Raw genomic sequence first — 15,879 nt, 5'->3', positions numbered from 1 at the left:
TCTTGTTCCTGCAAGTACTGCGTGTTGGAGTCTTGCATTGCTTTTATCGTGGAGGCTGTCCACTAGCTCGCTGAGGAGGCTTGTGACACTGGAGTCACGTCTTCTGTGTGCAAGGACTGCACTCTGGAGTCTTACGTTTCCTCTATCGTGGAGTCTGTCCATGAGCTCGCTGTGGAGGCTTGTGACACTGGAGTCACTTCTTGTTCGTGCAAGGACTGCGCTCTGGAGTCTTGCGTTTCTGCAATTGTGGAGTCTGTCCACGAGCCCGCTGTGGAGGCTTGTCACACTGGAGTCACTTCTTGTTCATGCAAGGACTGTGGTGTGGAGTCTTGCGTGTCTTCTTTTGTAGAGTCGGCAACCCTGAGCGGTGCGTGGACCACGCTCTGTGTGGCAGCAGGCCACTCTCTGTGGGCTTGTACCACTCTCTGTCTCTTGGTTTCAGGCTGCAGTATCATCCTGCACTCACGAGTTAGGATGCTGGGCTGAAGATCCTCAAATCCGAAGAACGAATCCGTGTCTGCGTCGGATTCAATACGGGGGTCGCCAATGTGCAACACGTCTAGTTGCGGTTCGGATTTGGTACTGGGGTAGCCTCCCAAGGTGAAAGGTTCGTCCGAGTCGTAGTCCTCTGGGACCATATCATCACTGTTTGCGTCGGAGCTGGCATTGGGCTCGTGAGGTCCAGAGAAAATGTAACGGTCGGTATTGAAGTATTCAAGGTCGGAATCATCGTTTTGGGCATAGGTAACTGCTTGTTGCAGGGTTCTTCGGAGGTTAATTCCATTTCCTGGTTAAATTTGAGGCATTATGCTGTCATTCCAGGTGAAGGAAGGTTGTTTTACGGTTTTAAAATATTTTTTCTTTGATTTGGGACCTTTCCCCTTTAAATGGGCGTGGTCTGGGGCCTCTGACGTCATGATGCATGTGACATAGCGCGTAGGAAGCGATTACGCATGCGCAGATCGCTGTTCCTTTACCGACGGCCGTTTTCGTGATCGCGCATGCGCGGCATCTCGCGCATGCACAAACGGACCTTCCCGTTCTGTGCGCTTCTCGTGCAACTGTGCAAGTGCAGACCCTTTAGAAAGATGGCCACCGATCAAAACTGTTCTCTGCTCCGGGATCTCGGCATCGTAGTGAGAACTGGCGCTTCTCTTATCTTTTCTTGCTGGTTGGAGTGTGTTTTCCTTGCAGTATTTGCTGAATTTGTCCAGGACTGCCTGGAAGTCGCTCCTGTTTTGCCCCTTGGATTTCTTCTGCTGTGGCACCAGCGATGGTGAGGAGAAGCTCTGTCTTTTCAGCATCGGCCAGGTCCTCTAGTTCGGCTGCCACCAGGAAGAATTCAAACATTTGCCGGAATACCCGCCAGTTTTCGCGGAGATTGCCGTGGCACTGGAGCTGCTGCGGAACCCGGATCTCGAACATCTTGCCTGGGTATCGTTGCTGGTTGTCACTGTACGTTGAGGTATGGCTACATGGATTGAAACAGTTCAGTACTGGTACCATGATTTGTTATGTTGTAGGTGTAACATAAGCGGGTTCCTTGTGGTACACTTGACAAAGGAAGGTTCAGACGTGGAGATAACTTCAACACATTTATTAAACTATTTACACTTCTATTACTCGGGTTTGACACTACTGCTAATCCTACTATAGCTACCCAGACTGACTAACCAGTTGCTGCAATCCACATTATGGGTGTAATATTGAATCAACCCTGTGTCTCTACTCACTGACTGTCTCCACTGGAAAGAGACAGATCATGTTTGTGGTCTCCTTTATATATGGGTTGGTGTAATGCTCCACTGTGGTCGTGTCACCTCCTTGTGTATCGTGAATGTCTATTGGTTGTGTCCTATCTACTTGATCTATTGGTTGAGTGTGTGTGTGTGATGTTTCTGGTGCTCCCTCTAGTGTCTAGCTAGCCTACATGCATTTACATTGATGCACATCACCACATAGTAGACAAAATAATAATCAACAGAGTGCATTGACAAATGGTACATCAACAAATAGTGATTAGTTACAGCGCGGAACAAGGGCCAAACAAACAATACACGAACAAGAGCAGCATAAGGCATCATGAATAGTGTTCTTACAGGGAACAGATCAGTCCGAAGGAGAATCGTTGGGGAGTCCAGCAGCTGTGGGGAAGAAGCTGTTCCTATGTCTGGTTGTGCGGATCTTCAGACTTCTGTACCTCCTGCCTGATGGAAGGGCCTGGCAGAGGACAAAGCCTGAATGTGACAATGCTATCTGCCTTCCTGAGGCAGCGGGAGGTGTAGACAGAATCAATGGGAGGATGGCAAGCTTGTGTGATGCGTTGAGCTGAGTTCACCACACTCCACAGTTTCTTGCGATCTGGGGCTGAGCAGTTGCCATACCAAACTGTGATTCAGCCGGGTAGGATGCTCTCTATGCTATTGGGCCTTCCTTGGAACTTAGGACCAAAGGGGAGGAAGTCCTGCCCACCGCGACCTGCTGGCCAATCAGAAGCCAGCATCTCGCCATAGCCTCTCAGCATCAAAGAGAGTGGTGACTGCAGCCGGCTGATTGTGCCCCCACCAGAGACTGAGGAAACACGAGGGACCCACGGCACATGTGAATGAGGTGATTACTGGCTAGGGGAGTGGAGGAGCTCAGTAGAAAGGGCAGAGGGGCCATCGGTGGACACCCCTTTGCAATGCCATATCCCTTGAATGGCTTTGAACAATGGAACCCCCTGCCCTGGAACTCACAAGCAAACCAAATTATGTTTTCTTTTTGGGTTCCGGGTATGATGATTTTCCCACTGGCTGGTGTTTGAATACCAACGGCAACGACGCCGAGATGAGGCCCTTAAGTGGGCATTAATTGCCCACCATAAGATTTAGGTTGAGTTTGAGTGTCACAAATTACCCAAAATGGGGGTCAAAGTCATGAGGCGGGGTGGAACTGTGAAATCAGCGGGAGGTGAGCTACCAATGCTAACAAGGCACACTCCTAACGGAGGTAAACCCCCTCATTCCCGTCCTTTTTACGAAGGCTGGTGAAGAAACAACCTGCCCACAATCGTTCATTTTTGATTGGCCAATGTATTAAGACAGTGGAGACAGATTGAGGGCCTTAAGTGGCCAATAATTTGCAATCTAAGGAGCTCAGTAATCCTAAGGGCGAGCAGACTAATGGGAGCCTGATCCACCCCTGTATTGTGGGGACCAGGTGGGGGGGGCGGGTGGGAAAGTGGTGGACCAGTCACCTGACATGTTTTAATGCCTCCTGCTGAAAATATGCTGGGTGGGGACCTGTAAAATCCAGCCAATTATTTCCATATCCATAATGGTATTGATATAAAAGCTCAGCCACAATCTATATTGACTGAAGGAGCAGGTTGGCGTTCCCACGTGACCTACTCTCGCTTCTATTTTTTAATGTTCTTATGTTAGCACACCCTGTTTTGAATGGGATCAAAGAAGAAAAACCCCAAATTCAAATCCAAATTTACAAAGGGATTTTCCTCTATATAAATCAGAGGATATTACAAGTGGAAGCTTTACAGCTGGAAAACTCAAATCAAATTTCTCATCAATATTTAACAGATTCACTCCGTCATCAGGGCCTGAATGTCATTGGCCTGTAAATATGAAAGGAGAATTTTTTTGTCTGTGGGAAAGATTTTAAACATTCGTGTGACTGGAAAATCACCGAGACATACACAGAGTGAGTGTGTTCCAGAGCACTGACTGTGGAAAGAGCTTTAACCAGAAAAAGCATTGCACCATTCACAACGTGGAGAGACCATAGACGTGTTCTATGTATGGACAGGATTTTAACTGATTGTCAAATCTGTAGAGACACAAGGACACTACTAACATGCTGAAACTGTGGTATTGTGGGTACTGTGGGAAGGGATTCAGCTCCCCATGTAAACTGGAGATTCATCACCGTAGTCACACCGAAGAGGGACCATTCACCTGTTCTGAGTACGGGAAGGAACTCACTCAGTTATCCATCCTGCAAAACCACCAAAAAGTTCACACCACAGTGAGGCCGTTTACCTACTCTGAGTGTGGGAAGATATTCAGTGTTTCATCAGCCCTATGGAAACGCCACAGAGTTCATAGGCTGCTCACCTGCATTGTGTAGGAAGTGGGTTGCATGGTAGCACAATGGTTAGCACTGTTGCTTCACAGCTCTAGGGTCCCAGGTCCGATTCCCGTCTTGGGTCACTGTCTGTGCGGAGTCTGCACGTTCTCTCCGTGTCTGCGTGGGTTTCCGCCGGGTGCTCCCGTTTCCTCCCTCAAGTGCCGAAAGACGTGCTTTTAGGTAATTTGGACATTCTGAATTTTCCCGCTGTGTACCCGAACAGGTGCCAGAATGTGGCGACAAGGGGATTTTCACAGAAACTTCATTGTAGTGTTAATGTAAGCCTACTTGTGACAATAAAGATTATTATTATTATTATTATGTCCCATGTACACTACAGGGGTAATCACATTATTCGTAAATATATTTACAGTTCTGTTGCACATAAAAGAATCTTTTGAACATTTTCCTGAACAATTTCCTTTAACAGATTGATCGAAGAATGTCAAAACAAAATATTAAAATAAGTATCCATAGGGGGTTACACTTGGGTCCATTTTTTGAACAATTGTTTTTGTCTTACTGCTTCATTTAGGAAATTCAACAGCAAAGGGCTGCACAGAAACTCATTTACACCTTCAATCAAATGAAACCACAAACCATCCCTTATACTCCAAGGTAAGAAGCTGGATTTAACAAATCATTGTTTAAAAACCTGATCACATTGCACGACTACCTGTGTGGTATCAAAATTATCGCAGCAGTCGGCGAATTCACCAGCACCCATCTCTGAGTAGACACTGAGCATCTGGCCAGTTCAGTCCAGAGTAGGAAATAGAGGATTAGGTATGTCAAAAAACCCTGTTCTGCATTTCAAATTTTGGCCTCAGCTGTGGTCCAGCAGTGTCAAGTTTGTGAGTTCAAGTCCCACTCTCGGAGGCTTGTACTCATGGTATAGGCTGACACTCTAGTGCTACACTGAGGGAATGCCATCTTTCAGATGGAAAAGATACCACATATTATTTGAAGGAGAGCAGGGGAGATTTTCCCAGTCTCCTGACTAACCCATAAAACAAACTGCCTGCTCATTTGTCTCATTGCTGTTTGTGAGGGCTTTCTTTGTGCAGCTACGTTTCCCACTTTACAACAATGAGTGGGATTTTCTGCGCCCGCCATTGGCTGGTGGCGGCGCCAGGGAACTCGCATCTGGAATTTGCCATGGGCACGGCCAGAAGACCCTGCCGGCGAGAACGAATGGAAAATTCCAGTCTATGACTACACACTAAAAGTACTTAATTGGCTGTAAAGTGACTTGAAACATCCTGTGGTTATGAAAGTTGCTATACAAATGCAAGTCTTTATTTTAAATGGGCCTGCTATCTGACATGGGACAGCTCTCACCACAGCGACAGCAGGTCCAGGGTTGTTCAGTGATTTCAGAATGCTTCCACCCCGGTTTCTCCTGAGTAGGAGGCCTGAAAATAGAAATCCATCTTTTTCCTGGCACTAAGATTCTTTTAGTGTTCTGTTGGTGTTCTTGGACTCCCCCTACACCCCAAAATACAAATAGAGCTGAATTTCCCAACAGCAGGAGCTCCAACCTACCATAACAAAACTATTTGCTGAGGCTCCATATTCAGGAAATTCCTCTCGTCACAAAGGGAATTATTAGCCCACTTACAACCTAATAATAAAATTACTGTTACAAAATGTCAGTTTTAGTAAACTGAAAAAGAAATCAAGAAAAGAATATACCGTTTAATCTGGTTCCTGTGGACTGAGAGCCAGTGGATAATTTTAAATAAAAGTTTTAATTCTCCAATGTTAGATTTAAACTGGGATTGCAAAATCTTGTTTATGTTTTGACAAGCATATTTCAGTTTGTGATGCAGTGGGAAAGGTGATTTCAAAAACACTATTTTTCATACATTACCGTGCTAGATATTAGTATACTGTGCTATCCTTTTCAGTTAGAAAAGGCACCTTTATAGAGCATCAAAAACGAGGGAATTTACTGATCTATTTTATGATAGAATTTTTTTTGGTAAATATGCAGCACTATATTCATGTCGTCAAATTACTGCACACAGCCATACTCAGGAACAGGAAGTGTCATGTCTGTTTCCTTTGACCTGGAAGTATTTGTATGTCTGACGGATCAATTACTAAAAAATGGCAAATAATAAAAAAACACAGCAATAAGAGCAGCTTGTGTTTAGACAACACCTTAAAAGAGTAAAATGTCCTAAGGTGCTTCACAGGAGCCATGTGAGAAGGAGGATATTAGGGCAGATTTTGTCAAAGAGGTACGTTTTGAGAAATGTCCTGAAAGAGGGAAGAAAGGTAGAATGACGGAGAAGTTTATGAAGGCAAAGTACATTAGATTGAGTCAGTAAGTAGAAAGGCACTTAACCCGTGTCAAATGGTGAACGTGTCAAATGGTGAACAGAAATGAGACTTGCAGCCTCCTACACAATATTTAAATTGCCAGCCTGCCTCCTGGGTCTGAATTGGCCTCCATTAAAACTGAGCATGGACAGGAGTCATGCCAGAAGCAGGACCCTGAGGCAGGACTCAGATTTTGTAGATAAAATTTGCTTCATGGAATGGGAATCCTGGCCTATTTTCTGCCTCGATAGCTAAGTAAAGCTGACGACAAGTGTTGGGCTGTCATTGCACCCTATCTGAGATCAGCTAATGTCGCAATATTGGGCATTAATCTGGGGACTTCCAGGCCTGTATGGCCTATGAATGTGGGACAGAGTCTTTACCAATTTTCAAGAGACCTTTAAAGGATCCCTTGAGAAAAGGCATAGGCTTTACTTTCATAGAAATGTCACTTTTATTTTTCACAAGGTTTCTGGAAGTTTTTCTGGTGTATTGCCATTCTGCTAATCAGTGGTTGACAATGGAGAAGTACATGAACGGTCAATTCAGAAAGTACAACAACAACAATGGTGATGAGCTAATTCCGACAAATCTGCTGGAAGAGACCATGTTAGCCTTTTCTCATTGGTCATATGAGTACACACGAGGAGAACTTCTTGTGCTGGATTTGCAAGGTTAGTGTGTGGAGCAAAAATCACAGTGGCTTGCATCATTCTATATTTTTTGTTGGGACCCTTTCTCCTAAGTCCTTGTTAAATATAACCCACTGGTGTAAGTGAGGAGTACCAGGCCACTTACCTACCCTGGAGCAGACCATTACAAGCCAGCTGTTTAGTCCACTGTGATAAAGGATAGCATATTTATGCACTAGATATGTTCAACCCTGACCCCTAATGTTTTGATGCATCTGAATTATTGTTTGACATAAAAAGATTGTGAAAACCAGGAAATGCTTGCTGCAGATGAAGAACCTTTCATTTGGAAATGTAAGAATTAATATTCATAACACTCCAAAACAATCCTCTTGCTCCTTGTACAGACTTTTAGCCTTTGTCACCAGGATTCAAAGTCTGTCTCAATAAATAGAATCTAAAGATGATTAAGTTTTGTGATGTCTGTCACTTAGTGCAGCAATTGTCAACTCCCTCAGTTCACTCTGAATCCACTTTATATATCTGGGATAAAAAGTCTTTATTGTTTTGGAAAATAGCCTGAGTTTAGAATGCCTCAACATGGAAAAGAGACAATCTGTGGTCAATTCTAACCAGTGCCTTCTGGTGGGAAGTGAGTACCAGCAGATTGGCTCTCCTTTTTACATCTGTATTTCCTTTCCATTGATGTGAAGGATCTTGTTAATAATTCATGAAGTGTTGAAGTGATTTGCTTCGTCCTGCCAAGTATGCATTGACCTGCCGCACTTAACTGTGAGTGCCCCAGAGGGCAAACTGGGCAGTCCTTTGTGCACCCACTTTGTGCCATATCTTATGCCCCCTATCTGGTCATTTCCCTTGAACATGCCACAGATTTTTAAAATTTGACAGCAACGGTTTTGCCTCCTTCATTTCCAGCAAATTCCCGGTGTCAGTCCCAATTTCAAAGTAATCCTGCTGTCATTTTTACAATTATTTGACACTTGAGAGTGCTGGACGGATTAACTTTCTTCCAACAGGCCCCAACCTGACCCATAGACTGACCTGAAAATCAACCTCATAAATGCTTTGGATGGTAGTAAAAGATTAAGAAACAATTCTTTCCCAGTTGTATATTAGCACGGATACCTACACCAAATTTTATTTCTTTTAAACAAGAATTTGGTATGCATGTTTTAAAAACGTCTTCTATTATTTTCTCAAGGTGTTGGAGAAAATCTTACTGACCCATCTGTTATTAAAGCTGAAGAGAAAACGTAAGTTACATTTGTGGTCATTACAAATAACTTTTGATTCAGCACAATCTTGTAGTTTTATGATGGCGAATTTTGCAATCTGAGTGAGGGGCTTATGTATAAAAAGGTTGAGCTTTCTCACAGCAATAATACGGGGTAGCCTAACAGTGTGAAATGTGGTTGTACTTTATTTCATCTGCTTCCAGAGGGTTTTCTTCTAGCGGTGCAAAATAAGATATAATTTGATCAAATAATTGGTACTGCTGATGCTTGAATTATTGTGAAGTAAATCGTGCCGGTGTGGAGAAGACCATGGGAACTCCAGCCAACCGGTTCCATTACAATCAATGACTTTTGTGATCGAAAAGGTGACAAAGGACTGAATGATGAAAATTTGAAAACCCAAATGGAGCGTCAGCTACAGTAATCACAGACAATTACATTTTAACAATGGTTGGCACACTTAGCATTGAAAATTCCATCTGAAATATTGAGAGGAAGGAAGACACGCCAAATGTGATCATTATTTGAATAATATAATACCTTTTGCTTCATAAATAGATTAAAGCATTTCACAGGAGCAGTTTAAGCAAAATTTTATATTGGGGCACGTAAGGAAACATTAGGTAGATGACCAAAAATGTGGTCAAAGACATAGGTTTGAAGGAACAACCCAAAGGAGGAAACGGGAGAGAGGTGGAGAAGCTTTGGAAGGGAATAAAAATTACGGCAAGAGACTTGGAGTACCCTGGAAGAAAATCAGAATACCCCTACACAATTATGGTATCTCCAGAGAATTCAACCATTTACACAAATTCTCTATGGTTTTCGCTGACGACCTACTGAAGTTATCGTGACTTGGTGAAATGTCTCAGAGTTTCAGGTTCTTTGTTTTTAGTTTCTGGAGAGTTGGAAGAAGGTTTGGGATGTATGTCTCATCCAGCAGACTATTGGAGCATTGCCAAGTATAGCTCAACACATGCTTAGTAAATATTAAAAGAATTTCTTTGACTGTTTTCCATACATCTAGTTTTCTTCATCTCATTTTTCACCCAATTTAATTTGTCTGATATTTAGGTCACAGGAAATGGTATTCGGCCCTGCTAACCTTGGTGAAGAAGCAATCAGAAACTTCACAGTAAAACATCACTGTAACACCTGCTGCAGAAAACTAAAACTACCAGGTGAGGTCATAGTAGGTCGTTACACATAAGCAACAACAACTTGTACCTATACAACACATTCACTGTAATAAAGCATCTCAGGTTGATTCACAGGAGTGCTATACTGCAACACTTGACACCAAGTCACAGAAGTTAACACAAAAACTATATAAAAACATTATTTTTGTTTTAATTTTTAAAAACTGCAAGTTTTGTTCTGAAGAAATAAACTCCACACATATAAAAAATATTTTTTCAGAGCCAGGGATGTTGTTCAGTAGTAATTAGAACCTATTGTTGTTCAAAGCTCAATCACTCCTGATGGAACAATGCTAAAATGTTCCCTCAGTCATTCATGCAGTAATAGTGGATAATTAGCCTACTTTCACACTGCAAGTGATTTCTTTGCAGATTCCATTTGCAAAGACTATAACAACGCGCCTGTGGAGGAACATGGTAGCATTTACTTCTGGATTTCTATGTTTAACTGTGCATATACAGATGCATATGTGTGCTGACTGAAGCTGGTATCTGTTTTACCCAGTAACAACAGTGAGCACTGACCCCTCACCTTTATTAGTATTGCAATGTCTGGGCTATTATTTGCAAGCTTAACTTTGTCAGCTTTCCCATGTTCACCATGTATTTATTTGTACTCAGTAGGTAAATCCCAATATAGATCTAGACTCACCTCCTTCTGCCCCAGGAGGTATCAGGCTGGATTTCTATCTGCCATGACCTTGATTCATTTGCCTGGGTGTAAAGTCACTATGTATTCCAGTAGGATCCTCATTATCAAATAGAAGCTTGCAATTTCATGGCTGGGGACCTTTTCCCTTCCTGCAGTCGCACCAGAAGAGGTAGGAGAACACAGGACAACCCCAAAAACGATATCTAAATATTTACTGAAGGCTTCAGTGAGAACTAACAATGAAATGGAAGGGAAAGGAGGCCAGCCTTCAAGGAGGTGCAGCGCCTTCACACTCCAATGCCAAGGCCAAGGACAATTGTCAGGCTTCACCTGATGCTTTTGGGGAGTGGCAGCAAGGTGAGAGGATGGGAATTTGGCTTCCACCTGCTTATCAAGATATGCATTTGGCAATGGAGAAGAGTCAGCAGTGGTCCTGGTGGAAGTGGGAGAGAGAGATTCATAGAATCATAGAATTTACAGTGCATAAGGAGGCCATTCGGCCCATAGAGATTGCATCAGCCCTTGGAAAGAGCGCCCCCCCCCACCCCATCCCCGTAACCCAGTAACTCCAGATTTTTGGACACTAAGGGTCAATCTAGCATGGCCAATCCACTTAATCTGCACATCTATGGACTGTGGGAGGAAACCGGAGCACCCAGAGGAAACTCACACAGACACTGGGAGAACGTGCAGACTTGACACAGACAGTGACCCAAGCCGGGAATCGAACGTGGGATCCGGGAGCTATAAAGCCATGGTGATAACCACTGTGCTACCGTGCCGCCTAGTAAAATTGGATTTGAGACGCAACAGTTGGTCATGCTCGTTTTCCCTGCTATTTGCCTTCCTGATTTGGGGTGGAACAGAGGAAGTACATGCAGTTCACAATGTTATCTTTTAATGGGTGAGGAATTGCTTTGGCCACCTTGTGAATCTATTCACATTTCCAAGGATTGCATTTCTAGGGTAAATTTTCAGAAGTATTTTAAGTACGAATGTTCTGTTGATATATCTAAAAATACCATTCGCAAAGAAAATTCAGAAATGTTGTGCCTATGTCACTGCACGTAGCGAGTGGAGTAAGTCTACATCCAGTAGACATTTTCAACTTTGCGTATTATCTTTTCTGTTCAATTGCAGATCTGAGAAGAAATTTTTATAATCCAACCAAAGTAAACCCTCCTGAAGATGGTGCTTCAGCAGCTAACACAAGATTTTGACTATCAGCTTCTAATTCTTTCCACAAGCAAGAAGGCTAGAATCTATTGTTCGGAAACAGAGAATGTCTGCAGCACATGGAATGTTTCAACGTTTTCAACATTGCAAAAATGCTGACTATTATTAAATATCAGTTCAGTGGTTGTGAAGCTGCCATTGTTAATGCAATGCTAATAATGATTATGCTTAAATTTAAGGTTTGTTTCAAATTACAACACACCTACAAGTATTCCATTCAAAGAGGTCTGCCAGGAAGGTTCACGACTGTTGCCATCTATTTTGTCAGTAGTTTGAACAATCAACTGCTCAGAATAATTTTGAGTGACGTTATAAGCCTCAGTGACAATCTCAGCAGAGAAACTGGCAGGACTCTTTGATAAGACCCGAGTTAACAATATTTAATGCTTCCTCATTACGTCCCATCAAAGCACACAAAAGACAGCTAGGAAGCTCTTACATTGCTAGGTAAAATGAGAATTTGGTAGATTATTCAGCTGACCAGATTCTGCAAGGTAAATATTGGATATTTTGATCTGGAACTATCTCCTAAAGGTATGTTGCTTCTTTTAGTACGGTGAAACTTTGGGCATGACAGTCAACTTTTGACGTATGCACGATTATGTGACCTGAGCTGCGGGGTAAAGATTTGCTGAAAATCTGTTCAGCACTTCCAATTTTGAGGCAAATTGCTTTATTTTTCCACCGTACAATGCCCAGGAAACTATTTCCTGTGATAAAGAATTCTACTGCAATCATTTGGTTTCCTTCATTAACAGACTTTATTTAATACAGGATCATATTTCAGAAGAAAAGAATAACACGGCCATGAAAGTCAGTGAGGGATGCTATGGGTCCCAGATTGTCACACTGGCAGAAGTCTGGTACCACCTCCTGAATATGGTGTAAACAGCGACTTATTGTGTTTTATTGCTGAATACTTGTTCTCCAGAGCTAGCTGCGCCCACAGCCAAGCTGTTTTGGTACAACTATAACACTGGCATCTAACCAACAAATGGTAAAGTTGCCCAGGTCTGTCCTGTGCACAAAAAGCAGGACAAATCCAATCCCGTCTACTCTTGATCATCAGTAAAGTGATGGAAGGTGTTGTCAATATTTCTATCAAACACACCAATAACCTGCTCACTGATGCTCAGTTTGGGTTCCGCTAGGTCCACTTGCTTCAGACCTCATTACAGCCTTGATCCAAAATAGAGAGTTTAATACCAGATGTGAGGTGAGAGCAACTGCCCTTGACATCAAGGCATCATTTGACTAATCTGCCCCCACCCTGTCCCTTTCAGGCAGCATCTTCCCCGTCACAACAACTGGCTGAGTTTCAAATACAAATTCTCCTCATCCAGCCTCCCCTCCCTCCCTGGTTACCCACCCTCCTGCCGGGATTGGTGGGGGGAGGGGGGGGAATCCCTTTCTCCCCCTTTTATCCTAATCCATGGCAATGGCACGGTGGGTTAGCACTGCTGCTTCACAGCGCCATGGGGACCTGAGTTCAATTCTGCCCTCGGGTCACTGTCTGTGCAGAGTCTGCACGTTCTCCCCGTGTCTGCGCGGTTTTCCTCCGGGTGCTCCGGTTTCCTCCCACAGTCCAAACATGTGCAGGTTAGGTGGATTGGCCATGCTAAATTATCCCTTAGTGGGCTGGAACAGGGCGAGGGGCCGGGACAGGGCCTGAGAGAACTCTGTACAGCTTCCTTGTCACTTGGAGGGTTGGCAAAGCATTAGCCATTGCTGTCTCTTTTTGTATATAAATAAACGCATTGAAACATAAAAATAAATAAATAAATAAAATTTAAAACAATAAAAAATAAATTAAAAAAGGCATCATTTGACTGAGTGTGGCATCAAGGAGCTGCAGCAAAATTGAACTCAATGGCAATCAAGGAAAAACCTTTAGGAACATAAGAAAGGGTAAGTCATTCAGCCCTTCGAGCCTGTCCCGCCATTTAATGAGACCATGGCTGATCTGTGGCCTAACTTCATATACATGCGTTTGGCTGATTTCCATAATATTTTTGCTTAACAAAAATCTACCTATCTCAGATTTAAAATTAACAACTGTTCTCGCTTCAACTGCTGTTTGTGGAAGAGTGTTCCAAACCTCTACCATTCAGTGAAAAGGTGCTTCCTAACATTTCTCCTGAACAGTCCAGCCCTAAATTTTAGATTATGCCCCCTAGTTGTCGAATCTCCAACCAGTGGAAATAATTTATCTATATCTACCCTGTTTTTCCTTGTTAATATCTTAAAACTTCAATCAGATCACCCTTTAACCATCTAAAGTCTCACGAAACAGGCCTAATTTGTGTAATCGCTCCTCGTAACTTAACCCGTTTTTAAAAATTAATTTACGGATTGTGGGCGTCGCTTGTTAGGCCAGCTTTTATTGCCCATCCCTAGTTGCCCTTCAGAAGGTGATGGTGAGTTACCTTCTTGAACCGCTGCAGTCTTTCAGGTGTAGGTACATCCACTGTGCTGCTAGGGAGGGAGTTCCAGGATTTGGTCTCAGCAACAGCGAAGGAACGGTGATACATTTCCAAGTCAGGGTGGTGAGTGACTTGGAGGGGAACCTCCAGGTGGTGGGGTTCCCAGGTCTCTGCTGCTTTTGTCCTTCGAGATGGTAGTGGTCGTGTGTTTGGAAGGTTCTGTCTAAGGAACCTTGGTGAGTTGTTGCAGTGCATCTTGATGGTACACATGGCTGCCATTGTTTGTTGGTGGTGGAGGGTTTGAATGTTTGTGGAAGGAGGAGCAAACAAGGACGGGCTGCTTTGTCCTGGATGGTGTTGAGCTCCTTGAGTATTGGAGCTGCACTCATCCAGGCAAGTAGAGAGTATTCCATTACACTCTTGACTTGTGCCTTGTAGATGGTTGACAGGCTTTGGGGTCGGGGGGGGGGGGGGGGGGGGGGAACGGGGGGGGGGGTCAGGAGGTGCGTTTTGCATAGCTGTAGCATAGCTTCTGTGTCTTTATGCTCCAGTCCTCTAGGTAGAAATGCTAACATTCCATAAACCCTTTTTGATTGTTTTCTGCACTTGTTCGTGCAATCTAAGGATCTATGCACCTAACCCCTGGGTGGCACTGCCAAGGTGACAGGCTGGCAGTGCCAAGGTGCCCAGGTCCCTCCAGCAATGCCAGGGTGCCAGCCTGGCCAGAGGCTGACCACCGAGGTGCCTCCAATCCCCCCCCTCCCCCCCCAGGGGGGTACCAGGACTAATTGGCGCTTGGCTGGGGTTTCCTCGGCGAGGCTGATAGATGCCAAGTGGCCGTTCGATCCGAAGTCAGTATGGCTACATGGGTTTTTAAACTTTATAACTAGATAGATTTAGTTCACAGTCCCGACCGTTTTGCAGCCATGTCTCTGTAATAGCTACTATATCATAATCTTAAATGTGTATTTGCGCTTGCAGCTCATCTAATTTATTTCTTATACTCTGTGTATTAGCATATAGAACTCTTAATTGGGTTATGCCCCCTAACCTGTCCTTCAGCACTGATGTTTTATTTGCTTGTTTCTTATTTATCTATTTTGGTTTAAACAGTATACTTGTAGTTTTGCCATTAGCTGCAGTTCCAGACTATTCGTTTATTCTCTGCCCTGCTACTTGTTTTTGGAACGTATTATCTTCCCTTGAGGCCTTCTGTCCCAATACTGATGCCAGTGCCCCATGAAATGGAACCCCTCTTTCCTGCACCGCTCCTTTAGCATGTGTTTACTTCCCTAATTTTCTCATCCCTATGCTAATTTGCACGTAGCTCGGGTAGTAATCCAAAGATTATTACCCTTGAGGACCGGTTCTTTCAATTTGTTCCTAGTTCGTGATATTCCCTGAACAGGTCCCCTTTCCTAGCCTTGCCTATGTTGTTTGTCCAAACATGGACCACAACAACTGGATCCTCCCCTTCCCTCTCCAATATCCTTTCAAGCTGGATAGAGATGTCCCTCACCCTGGTACCGGGTAGACAACATACCATGCGGGACTCTCGGTCCTGCTTACAAAGGATGATATCAGTTTCCCTAATTATGGAATCCCCTACAACCACCACTTGTCTTTTTACTCCCCCTGCTTGAATGGTCTCCTGTACCACGGTGTAGTGGTCAGCTTGCTCATGCTCCCTACCGTCCGTTTCCTCATCCACACAGGGAACAAGTATCTACAACCTTTTGGACAAGGTCAAGAGCTGAAGCTCCTCCATTTCTCAATTCAGGATCCTCCCTTGCAGTCACACCCTGCTGTCCCTGCCCACTGGCTGAACTTGCGATACTTAATCTACGGGGTGTGATTGACTCCTGAAACAATGCGTTCAGGTAACGCTTCCCTCTCCCCCTTCCTGATGTACCGCAGTGTCTGATGCTCAGACACATTCTGATACAGAATTCCTCGAGCAACAAACACTTGCTGCAGATGTGGTAATTGCAGCTCGCAGTGGGATCTACCAGCTCCCACATTGTCCAG

The 15,879-nt window shown here is 43.9% G+C and overlaps 1 protein-coding gene across 3 annotated transcripts in view; it reads left to right on the top strand.

Moving 5' to 3' along the window:
• The window catches only part of LOC140429507 (transient receptor potential cation channel subfamily M member 6-like), a 426,501-nt gene extending 414,339 nt beyond the window's left edge, over positions 1-12,162 (top strand). For all 3 annotated transcript variants that reach the window (XM_072516596.1, XM_072516595.1, XM_072516594.1), the window contains exons 35-39: positions 4,661-4,743; positions 6,922-7,127; positions 8,308-8,359; positions 9,416-9,522; positions 11,333-12,162. In XM_072516596.1, the coding sequence (XP_072372697.1) occupies positions 4,661-4,743; positions 6,922-7,127; positions 8,308-8,359; positions 9,416-9,522; positions 11,333-11,412 (528 nt within the window). In that variant the 3' untranslated portion in view covers positions 11,413-12,162. The remainder of the gene's footprint in view (positions 1-4,660; positions 4,744-6,921; positions 7,128-8,307; positions 8,360-9,415; positions 9,523-11,332) is intronic.
• The last annotated feature ends 3,717 nt before the right edge of the window (positions 12,163-15,879 follow it).

The sequence above is a fragment of the Scyliorhinus torazame genome, chromosome 9, assembly GCF_047496885.1.
Source record: "Scyliorhinus torazame isolate Kashiwa2021f chromosome 9, sScyTor2.1, whole genome shotgun sequence".
Lineage (NCBI taxonomy): Eukaryota > Metazoa > Chordata > Chondrichthyes > Carcharhiniformes > Scyliorhinidae > Scyliorhinus > Scyliorhinus torazame.
The sequence above is the reverse complement of the archived record's forward strand: the minus strand, read 5'-3'. Positions and strand labels throughout refer to the sequence as shown.